Source organism: Neolamprologus brichardi, chromosome 8 (assembly GCF_056152115.1).
Source record: "Neolamprologus brichardi isolate AB-2024 chromosome 8, ASM5615211v1, whole genome shotgun sequence".
Classification (NCBI taxonomy): domain Eukaryota; kingdom Metazoa; phylum Chordata; class Actinopteri; order Cichliformes; family Cichlidae; genus Neolamprologus; species Neolamprologus brichardi.
Window position 1 is genome coordinate 14,717,884 of NC_142111.1, and position 11,727 is coordinate 14,729,610.

Consider the following 11,727-nt stretch of genomic DNA (forward strand, 5'->3'; position numbering starts at 1 on the left):
TGCAGATTTTAGTTCATGGACTAAACACAGATGCAAACCTGAAAATAGCAGAAAAAAATCACCCGAGTTGTCTTACGGAAAATATGATATCAGTAGTTCATCCGCTTTTTTTTTTTTTTACAAAGAACTGTTTTCATAATTCAAAGAGATGTGCCAGCATAGATTGACTTACGGTAAAAATCTCATTATAGGACGCCACGGGCATGATGTTATCAGTAAGATGATTCAGATCTTTGGCTTGGTTGAAATGAGCAAAGTGAACAACTATTATCACAACACAACTGCTTCCTAGTGGGAAATACAAAAGGTCCAAAAATGAGCCCCTCCTTCTCTGTGCTTTTCACAGCTTATAAACCCATTCAGTGAGCCAGATTAGACACTTTGCTAGGGCACGGCTGGCCTGCAGGTCTTATGGTTTGACATTCACGATCTAAAAAAAAACATTAATGTTTTTAAGATGACAATGAGAGAAATGTTTTGAAAGGCTTTAATATCCATTTTGATCCTGGAATGTTTTTACCCATACAAGTACAACTCGCAAATTTTAAGTGAGCACTGAGTGAAACACATGGAAACATTTAAAAATACCCAGTGACTTCATAATTTGTTTGTATGTATGTAAGCACCATCCTACCAAAAAACAATGTTTTCAATGGGGTCTGTTTACAAATGTGCAAGACAAATGATACAGACTTCACTACATTATAAAGTGTGTAAGTTTAATACAATGAACTGTTTACATGAGCATTTCTTTATTTTGAAGTTGTTTAAATAATGTATTGCCCCAAATAAAAAAGAAATAAATCATGAATTCAGTCATTCATTTTCCCAAATCTTTTCAAATATATTCCTGAGGACAACAGCATTTAAAACCTGAAAGCATTTAAAATTTTACCCCTAAACACATTTTCCCCCTTTTTCAACTCCATTCCACAATAAGTGGTGCAAAAACTCCTTTTGGCACAGGTTAGGCACTACATCGCTCATCACAGATCCATGTGTTGAGAAGATTTAACACTTGTGGGTACAATGGACATGGATGGGGAATACCATCCTGATTAAAAAAAATAAAATAATAATATATATTTCTTTAATTAAAAAAGCATAAAGAGCTAAAAAAAAAAAAAAAAAATGAAACCAACTGCTGAACTTCCCCCTCTAAGGTACTGAGACATGCAGTTATATGAATTATGGTGAAAACCTTTTAGAAAAAGTGAGATTGTGGACATGTGGAGTGTGTATGTTCAGAATGTCAGTAATAGCTGCCTTTGTAATTAAAAACACTCAATAACACATTATCTGCAGAAACAAACTTTGTTTAAGTTGTAACAAATTAATTAATTCATTAAATTGTTTAGAAATTTGTCTGTACCATCCAGCCATTCTCTGCCACCTATCAGAGTTCAGATTGCAGGGGTAGCACTCTAAGCAGAGAACCCAGGCTTCCCTCATCCCACCACCTCTTCCAGCTCATCTGGGAGACACGAAGTCGTTCCCAAACCAGCCAAGAGTTGTAATCTCCCCAGAGTCCTGGGTTTGCCCCGGGCAACTGGTTCCTTGCTATATGAAGAGGTAGTGGCTCTACTCCACCTATCTTTAAGGGCAGGAATGCAGAGAGACCCGTAGAGCGACCCATCACTTCACACTCGACCCCTCAAGTGTGAAGTGATGGGAATGAGAATCAGCCCCTCTAAGTCAGAGGCCATGCTTTTTAATGGTACAGAGCCCACTTCAGGTCTGGGACAAGTTAATACCCTAACTGGGGGAGTTTAGGGTCTTTGGTGTCTTGGTCATGAGCTCTTGTGGTGGTTATATGCCCTAATTGCATAAGGAAAGCATAGCGACAGTTTAAAAAAATGAATAAAAGAGATTTGGTATGAGACTGATAGTTTACTACTGTGTAGTGTATAAGCAGAGAACATAAATGTATCCAGTAAAATGATTTGGCATTTGTGCTTAAGGCCCCAGTTCAAGTTAAGACTATGATATTTAACAAATTTACAACACAGCTTTGGACATTCTTTTGTCTATCTAGTGTTATGATCATACAGCATTTATTTCATTAATTAGTAAAAATATTGAAGAAGAACTCTAAAGATAACAAGCAGAATCCATTACAGTTTTTTGACTGCTGAATGGTGCATAGATTAACTTATTTGAGTTTAAAGAAGTGAAGCCTTCAACATTACATTGAGAACAGTGGTTCTCAAAATGGTCCTTGTTTTTAATAGGGCGGACTCTATGCTATGCACTTGACCCAAAACCTCACTGAACTAATCATTACACAGCAAACAATCACATCTTCCTAACCACTATGGATATGAAATTAACATGACATTTACCCACTTCATGGACATTAAAGAACCTGAGGATACCAGCTTTCTGCTACAAACTAAAATTTGCTAGGAAGGCTGAGACAAGAAGCCTTTGGCAAGAAGGTTGACATGTTTCTGATCTGTTTGTCTTTTCTTTTGTCTCTTTTTCTGACAATTGACAGTAGAAACTTTAAAATACAGGTAGCTGAAAATGATCGAAGTCATTTTAAAAGGCATTTTTCTCTTTAACAATTCATTGCACAGGGTCTGTAATGAAGGCAGGTCCCTCAACACTCCTACAGCAATCAAAGTTCTAGTAATCACTCATTTCAGTTTCCTACTGAAGATTTCTATAAACTGCCTAATGAATCTTAAAAGGGGCTTAATTTAGTTTTTCAAATCATATTAGATCAGTCAAAACGACAAGATGTTTTTCCACTGAGAGTCGTAGAATACCAAAAGCCAACTTTTGCCCATCCTTGCTTGCCCGTGTTCATAGGGTTCAGTCCCTTCAAACATCTACTGCAAATGCTGGAAAATGGTGCGACGTATAGACTATAGATTCTATAAACCCACAAAACCTGGCAGCAAATTTTCTGGGCTGGTAGAATAACATGGATATTTCACAACGCCTGTCAACGAAGATCAGATCAAATGTGACACCATTATTCTGAAGAAGTGGAAGAATGTGAAGAAGAGGAAGAAGTTTCACTATCAACACATGAACGCCGTGTGCCACTGTAATGTTTTTGTTTCTCATGTAGTGCTTTTCGGCCCCAAGTCCACATGCAAAATGTCTGAATCATCCCTGAATGCTTTGACTGCTTAATCAGTACCTGAAACAGTCTAGTCTAGTCAGTCTAGTTAGTCAGTCGGTCAGTCTGTGGCACCATTACAGTACAGTCAGGTGGATCGGCAGTCAGTTGAAATACAGTTCTTTTGTCAGCATAGAGACCACACAGGGAATCTGCTTTTTCTCACTGAAGCGGGGGTCTTCAGACCAGGACTCAAAGCTGGTGGCCACCATGTAATTGACCCGTGTCAGGATCTGCATTATCTCCAGCTGTTTTCCAAACTCATTCAGGACGTTGCAGAGCGCCTGTACAAACCAGGAGCCACGCCCAGGATTCCTCCATGAGTAATATCCTGGAAAATAAGCATCATTTGTGAGCAATGAAACTAGAAATCAGTCAAACTAAACTCTTCAGGAAATGCTTCTCCACTTATATATACCAATGGTATTTTACTGTCAGGAAAAATATGTTGTTTAAACTGGGATTTCAGGTTTACCTGGCACAGTAGAGTAGGCAAAGAGGAAATCAGCCTCTACGGGGATCTTATGTCTTGGATTTGCATCTGTCTCCAGGGCATCATTTGGTGGACCTGAATCTGTCTGTATACCATCATCAAATTCTGAACCCCTACAAGCCTGGTGAAGTAAATGAAATGACATTTCATTGTGATCCTGAGTAGCTTTCTCATCGATGACCTGGTGAAGCAATTCAAAATTAACTGTTTTTAAAAGCTGAGATAAGCCAAATTCACCTATTTCCACAGCAAAGAACTGTTCAAACTGCCCATTTGGGTGAAAAGTAGCAAATAGAAGTTCACACAAATCTGTAACTTAACACTGCTATTGTTACAATAAAAGACTTTAGTCACACAATCAAGTATGAACCATGCACACCTGGATGAAGAAGAGTTTTGGCTTTCCCACTAAGCTTTTGCACTTGTCCCCCCTGAACAGCGAGGTCATCGTTTTGATGGGCATGGCTCCGTCTGTGCCGTAGATCATGCCTTCCTCGCCGTGGCTCAGCAGGATGCAGGCGAAACACGAGCTGTCACTGTGGTCTTCTTCCGAGGCTGAACCACACACACAAACAAACAAACACTGAACTCCTAGCTCGACTCAGGCCTTGTTAAACCTGTCTAGATCAATGAGTAAAGTCAGTCCCTAATAGATACGTCTGAAGTTTATTTAGCGTGAATTTGAGATTTCAGCTAAGTTATATTTTTAACTGATAAAGAATGATTTATAATGCAGCCCATCAAAATATTTAATATGCCAGTGAGCCCTTTGTTATAAGAAGAAATTTATCAGCATCACTGACATGACAGGTTCATATAGTCTTATGATCATAAAACCTGATTACTGGACTTCCAGTTACATTGATTAGAGACACATTTGGCTAAATTTAAGTAGTAGGATGTGTTACTTTTATACCAGTGGTGGTTGTTAAGAAACAAGAATTATTAATTTAAACTTGCACATCTTGGTCATTTTACAACAGGGATGTCTAACATAAGGCAGAATCAGGCCAAGGAAGACTTTAATCCAGGCCACTGGATGGTAGGACTGAGCAATATGACCAAAAATCTCATATCCCAATATAAGACATTTATCGTCCTGACAACGATATAGATCAGAAAAATTTTACATTTTCTGTAAATTATGTGAATCTCAGGCAACTCAGCTTACGTGAAGTGTTTTCAGCTGGGTGTCGTGTAACTGGAGTCGACTGTTTTGACCGATGCATGAAACTATACATTTTTAGGCATTTTCTTTATGAGTATTTATTACACGGCGTGCTGCTGGGAAAAGCCTGTTTTAACATTTAAGTCCAAGGTTTATTTTGAGCACCTGACATAAACTTTCTCCGTACTCAGATTCTTGCATAGGTGGTAGAAGAGCCGTGTTTGAGTGTGAGGTGGGGACTGGTTTCCTGTATAATTTGCATAGTACAGTTTTCTGGTCCGTGTCAGACTTTTCATAACCAAACCATGTCCATGCTACAGAGGTGGCCCCTCGTTTAAAAATAAGTTCCTCACTTTGTTTTGACAGGTCCTTTAGTTTGTCATCATTTCAGTTTATTTTGAAAAATCTCAACAGGATCTTCAGCTTTATTGTGAAAGGTTTATGTGGAAAATAAACAAAGGACGGTGGCGCCACACGTAAAAATAGTGGCTTGTCTGTCCGTAGTGTGGTTATTTTAAATATAAAAGAAAGAGAGAACTTTAAGAAATTAATAAAGGCACTACAGTGACCATCAAAACGATGAAAAAATATTACCGTAAACGGTTTATTTTGCGACACCACAAAACAAACAATAGCGTAAAATGAAACAATAGACATTTTCATATCGTCATCCGATATATATCATTATACTGAACAGCTCTACTGGATGGCTTTGAAAAATTTGAAGGAGAGCACAAGTTTTGTACTTTTTACAGGTTTGCCTACTGATAGAGATCTCCCTATCACCATTCATATTTCACTTAAGTAAGTAAATAATAGATTTCTGTAATTTTACACATTTGCTTCTTACAATTTAAGACTCATACTGACACATTTCTTTCATCTACTAAAGCAGCATTTCTTTATCATGTTGAAAAACATAGATGCAATGTTGAACTTGTGCTCATTTTTCTAATATAAAAATATCTAAGTGACTAAATGTGTAGTTAAATATCTGTACATTGACAGAGAAGGAAGTTTCACTGGTCGGGCCCACAAAAGATCAAAGAGGGTGTATATGACCAAAGGCCTCCCTGTTTTACACATTAGAAGGCACCAGATTACTAGTATGTAACTATATGCATATCAGAAATAATACACTTTGTGCTGCTAACCCTTCCGTCAACTACAATGGCTTACAAAAGAAAATATGTGCCTACATTTGGATCTAAATATTAAATATGAAACACCATGACAACAAAAAGAAACATGTAAAAAAAAAAAAAAGTCTCGTTATCTACATGACATGACTTACCCTCTTGGAGAAGACGCTCCATCTTCTCACATGTCTGATCATTGTAAAGAATGACATCAAAGCCCAGGTTCTTGAAGCACTTGTAAAGCTCGCCTGCGTCTCGATCCGTGCCATTGCGTACATTCATCCCTGTCAAAAAAGAACGCTTACATTACAAACTCAATATGCAATAACACTGAGCCAAACTGAATTTATACGTTTGAGTAAGGTTTGCTATACCCGTCTTTTCATCAAAGTTTTTGTTATTGATGATGATGCACTTTCCCACTCGCCGGTGGCTCATCTTATACTGGAATGTTGGTGAAACAATTCTGTAATGGCTTTCAGAAGAGTAGTCCTGCTCCCGCGTCTGGCCATCCTTATTCTTCCTGCTTTTATATAATGACAATAAAAAAAAACAGTTATATTATATTGCATGGCTAAAACAGAATTTCTCTCAGTTAAAATTTCCTGCAGCTGAGATGTCTATTTAAATACAAAAAAATACTACAAATGAATGATCCTTAAGTAAAATTTTCAAAACAAGTAACACACATTAAACTGAAAACAACACGAACCACTTACTTAGAAACCAAAGGGTACATACATTTCCAAATAAGGCATTAAAGTCACGGCCAAAGTTGGTTGCAGAAATCCAAAGGAAGATTTAAGGAGAAACTAGAACATTTTTGCTTAGCGCGGATAATTGGAAAAAAAAAATCATAAAAACAGCAATCTATACTGAGCAAGAAGAAATCCTCCACGAGTGGTAATTCTCACACACCTGTCATATTTCCATTCTTTACAAGATCCATCCAGATAGCTTAGCCAACAGTGACCCATTAGGGACTCACAAAATCAAGGCTTTTTCCAGAAGAGCCTAGTCAACAGCTTACTCAAGCATGGGAACAATGCACAGCAATGTGTACCAACAGTCTTGCATGCTCACTCACAGGCTGCCCAGCCATATTAGAAAAAAACAAACAAAAAAAAAACATGTGATCCAGAACTTTTTCTAGCCCCCTCCCACTTCCAAATTGTGCCAACTGTACCAAACAACTGCACGAGGCTGTGCAAAGAGCTGAGACCCTGGGCACTGCAGGTACAGCAGGAAGACAGTCGAGCGGAATAGGAGGCCGTTGCGTCTGTCTTACCTTGGTTCGTCATTAAACGCTACGCCACTCTGCATCTGAAATGCGTTGCTTTCGTCTTGTGTCTTTTGTTCCCTCACAAAAAAACAAGTTTCTCCAAACCTGGAAGCGTAATTTTTGGTTGTGTGCTAGGATACTGACATGCTCTCTGTTCTGGATGGAGACCTGACTGGGGCGGCGCACTGTGAGGCCCCTGAGTCAGCAACCTCACCATCACACCAGTGCTTTCTAAAGGCCTATTCACACATGGCCCCTGTGCCTCGCTCTCCCTGCTGAGGTCAGACAGGGCAACAAGTAGCTCCTCTGCTGACAGGTACAGAATCCACCTGTATGGATTTTCATACTTGTTATCTACACTTGTGACAAAAAGGCAACTAAATAAAGACGTAAATAAAGAAAATATTCCTTTCCAAGAAGATATTCCTTTGATGAACACCAAAGCACACCACAAATGATTAAAAAATGAATGTGAATTTCATTAATAATTCCTTAATATAGTATTTTTTACATCTTCTATTGCTTGCTATCTTGATATTTTTGGGTAAGAATCTAAATTCCAGACGGAGCGCAGAGCCTTTTTGCTTGATTACCAGTGTCTGAGGGAAAACACAGCTGCCGTACTTTATACTTCTCCATTAAAAAGGTCCAGAGTGCCACCTTGTGAGTGAGACTGGAATAAACAGCTCTTTGTGTCAGTGATCAGTTTACAAAACAAATTTGCATACTGTCAAAAGGCCCACACTCCATAATATAGTGAATGCACATTTTGAATGATTTTGGCCTCAGCTATGGTCTAATTTTGAGAAGCCACTTGAGGACTGACCCCTGTCCCTGAATTAGACTTAAGATTGATTTCATGTTCTGTGACCCATTGCCTTAATTGGGCTATTCAAAACCAGGTCGCTGTGTAAAATCAAGGGTATTTTTGCAGTCTACTTTTTTAGGTTTTGATTAGCTGTGAAACCACAGTCACCTTCAGATACTGAATCCAGGATCTTACTGAGAGTGCTCGGCTGTGTGTGGTCCAAAAATAACTGTGTGGTTGTGGACATAAATCCTATGTGGAAGTGGTTTATCACCACAATAGTTTTACTTGAGAAAATGAGCAAATACATGTCTGAGTAATTTAAATCAATGCACTTTGGGTTTTATTTCTTTTCTAAATTAGAGAATAATAAAGCAAATTTCAACAGAAGACTACCATTGAAATAAAAAGACAAGCCACAAATTACTTGCAAACCAACTATAATAGTATCTACAGGAATACTGAAGCAGTCAGAAATAGAGTTTTGTTAAAACTTTTGTTATTCTATTCTGTAAAAACCATCATTTGAATTTTATGCAAAGTGCGAGCTTGCTTGCTATGTTTATGTGTTATGATGCGTGTACTGTAAGATCTGTGGGGCATATACAGATGTGGAAGAACCATGAAAAAAACAAAGAAAGTCTGCACATCCAACACAAATAAATCCTAACAGGTGACAATATCACCAGAAAAATATAAGCAAATTAAAACAGACATAGATTATGCTACAGATGATAGGATGGTTTAAAAACTACACACTCACCAGCCACCTCATTAGGTACATCTGCTCAATTGCTTGTTATTGCAAACATCTAATCAACCGATCACATGGCAGGAACTCAGTGCATTTATGAATGTAGACATGGTCAAGATGATCTGCTAAAGTTCAAAACTGAGCATCAGAACGGGGAAGAAAGGTGACTTAAGTGACTAAATGTGGCATGGTTACTGGTAGCAGATGGGACGGTCCGAGTATTTCAACTACTGATCTACTGAGATCTTGTCACACGACGGTCTCTGGGGTTTAGAGAGGAAGGTCCAAAAAAAGAGAAACTATCCAGCGAGGTTAGATGAGGTCAGCCAGACTCCGTCAAGCTGATAACATTCGTAACAATCAATTTAAGTAGAAGAGCATCTCTCACCTTCACACTGGCTCACCAGCTTAACATTTTTTCAACACTACAGTCTATCTGAGGGATGTTAACCATCCCTTTATGCTTGCAGTATAATAACCGCCTGATGGCTTCCTGCAGCACAATTACGTGCTGTGTCACAAATCCAGATAATTTCAAACTGGTTTCTTGAACTTGAGATGATCCCCAAGATCTCAGTCCACCTTTGGGATGCGGCAGAGAGTGAGAATCCCACTATGGATGTACATCCAACAAATCTCCTACACAGCTGTGTGATGCTGTCATGTCAATATGGACCAAAATCTCTGAGGGACGTTTCAAGCACCTTTCCATAATTAAAGCACTTCTGAAGGAAAAAAAAGGTCCAATCCAGTACTAGTACGGCGTACCTAACATGTACCTTATCTTGATACAACCACAGTAAATGAACACACACCTTGTAAATGAGTGAGGGAATAATAATGAAAGCAAAACCCAAAGCTTAATACCTATATTATTACAGTACGTAAATTATTTGAGTTATACTGAGTTTATTTTTAGGGCCCAAACTTATGACCTTTTTCCCCTCGAAGGTTCACTGGTTTTCATGTTTAGAAACAATAAAAAGGAAGTCACCTCCCAAATAGCAGAAATCTCCCTTTGCGGTCAGGCTTGGCGTCTGTTTCGTCTGTCACCGGCCCATCTCCCCCACCCTCTCCAAGTTCAGAGGGTTCACCGGCGTATCCAGCCATCTTCTTCTAGCACACAAATATACATAACGTTATGGTTTACTAAACCTACTGCTTTCCGTACATTAGGTGTAAACTAACCACACATTGGCGTTATTTTGAGACAAGTTTGCCTCACTTCCTTAATCTTCTTCAGTCCCACCTCAACGGTTTGAAAACGGACAGCTAGCTAAATTTAGACTGCTTTTATTAACACTTTGTCACATTGAGGCATTCAACTTGATTTGTTAGCTTCATGTCTGGTTAGCATGTAGCAGAAAAGCGACTTAGCTAAAATACATAAATAAACTTTTCATTTTCTTTAAGTATACCTAAAGAGATTGATACACAGGAGTGAAGTTAAGCTGAATCGTACTGTGTTACGCGAACTTTGCTGTAGCACTAAAGTTACCTGACTTATTTTCGTTCTCCAAAGTGTCTCCTTCTGAGTTTCTGTCCCTTCTTCCTTGTGAAAGAAAGAGAAAGTACGGTTTGACTTGTCGCGACTGCGTAACTGCGTCACAGCACTGCGTCCCTCCTACCTGCACACTTGGCACACTTGTTTTCTGAAAGGAGAAAAACGACTAGTTGTTTGCAAATAATAATAATAATAACAACCACAACAACAATAATAATAAAGGGTGCAGTAAAAGCAAGATTAATTTATGAAGGTTTATCTTTTTTCTCTTCCAAATGGGAAAGGTTTTCGTTGCTCTGGAGCAGAAATATTCGTGACAGCATTTACCTGTAGTATATTGATCAAATTTATATCCACAAACGTAAATTAAGACTTTTTTCTGTGCTGGCCGGTGAAGACATAATAATTCAGCATAAAGCGATTAATCTATGCCAGGTATGTATATTCATTTGTTTAATGTTGCCCTAAATTACAAATGCAGTTTGTTTCTTATATATTTTTTCTGTCTCTTAATCACTGTTTAAAGTTTAAAGAAAATCTTATTCAGTGCCTCGCCGGGTATTGAAAAGCACCTATCAAATATACCAAATTAAAACTGTATGCTAATCCTCTGTTATCTGCATCTGGTGGAGCCTTAGCTGGACCCCTTGCAGTTTTCTTACCGAGGGCACAGATGCGGAGGATGCCTTCATCTACCTGCTCTCCAGTGCTTTTAACACCATTACGACCATTAGTACTGGGGGAATCTGTGCAGGTCGATGCTCCACTCATAGTCATTAGACTACCAGGCAGTTCTGGCTGGGGAGCTGCTGCTTTGACAGTACACTGAGCAGCACAGGGAACTGTTTTATGATCCTTCTTCTTCACCCTCTACATTTTAGACTTAAGACAAGCTTTTCTTGGCTCTACCACTGAGCCATGTTCCTCCTCCCTCCCCTGTTATTGTGAAGGGAACTGATGCTGTTGAAAAATACAGATACCTAAGAGCACACATAGACAAGAAACTGGACCGGTCCAAGAGAACAGAGGTTGTCTTTAATAAGGACCAGAGTCTCCTGCATCTATTAAGGAAGCTCAGAACCTTCAATATCAGTCTATGTTTATCACTCTGGTGGCAAGTGTGATTTTCTATGTGAGCTGGGGCAGCAGAGTGCAAGCAGCTGATGCCAGCAGAATGAACAAACTAAAAGGCTGGTTCAGTTCTGGGAGTGGAGCGTCAGACTACAGTAGAGGTGTGAGAGCAGGATGCTGAAGAAACTCCTCAGCATCATGGGCAATCTATCCCACCCGACACATGCCTCTCTGATTGGTCACTGCAGCACACACAGCAACAGCCTCATTGGCCCAAAGGATCTCTGAGCACTCCAAGAGATCCATTCTATCTGTGGCTATTACACTAAGACATTTAATTGTTATTTTCTGTATCTTGGTTGCTAGTAATTCAAGCTT

At 39.0% G+C, this 11,727-nt stretch overlaps 1 protein-coding gene across 4 annotated transcripts; it reads right to left on the reverse strand.

Moving 5' to 3' along the window:
- casp7 (caspase 7, apoptosis-related cysteine peptidase) lies at window positions 1–10,357 on the reverse strand. Of its 4 annotated transcripts, none has more exons than XM_006791219.3 (7): window positions 10,273–10,357; window positions 9,769–9,890; window positions 6,305–6,453; window positions 6,086–6,214; window positions 4,003–4,178; window positions 3,606–3,744; window positions 1–3,461 (listed from the first exon to the last, which is right to left on the reverse strand). In XM_006791219.3, exons 2-7 carry the CDS (start codon window positions 9,882–9,884, stop codon window positions 3,235–3,237), a joined length of 936 nt encoding a protein of 311 aa, XP_006791282.1. In that variant the 5' UTR covers window positions 9,885–9,890; window positions 10,273–10,357; the 3' UTR covers window positions 1–3,234. The 4 variants fall into 4 exon arrangements, with proteins under 4 accessions (XP_006791282.1, XP_006791281.1, XP_035763784.1 ...); XM_006791218.3 differs by having other exon boundaries at window positions 6,305–6,456; XM_035907891.2 differs by having other exon boundaries at window positions 6,305–6,456; window positions 9,769–9,887; window positions 10,273–10,349.
- Window positions 10,358–11,727: the final 1,370 nt, after the last annotated feature.

Excerpts from the sequence above, each read along its gene's own strand:
- casp7 (XM_006791218.3), bottom strand. The coding sequence starts at position 9,884 with ATGGCTGGATACGCCGGTGAACCCTCTGAACTTGGAGAGGGTGGGGGA. Across the intron at positions 4,179-6,085 it reads GGAGCGTCTTCTCCAAGAGG|CCTCGGAAGAAGACCACAGT; the intron begins GTAAGTCATGTC and ends TGTGTGGTTCAG. Across the intron at positions 3,745-4,002 it reads CAAAACTCTTCTTCATCCAG|GCTTGTAGGGGTTCAGAATT; the intron begins GTGTGCATGGTT and ends TTACTTCACCAG.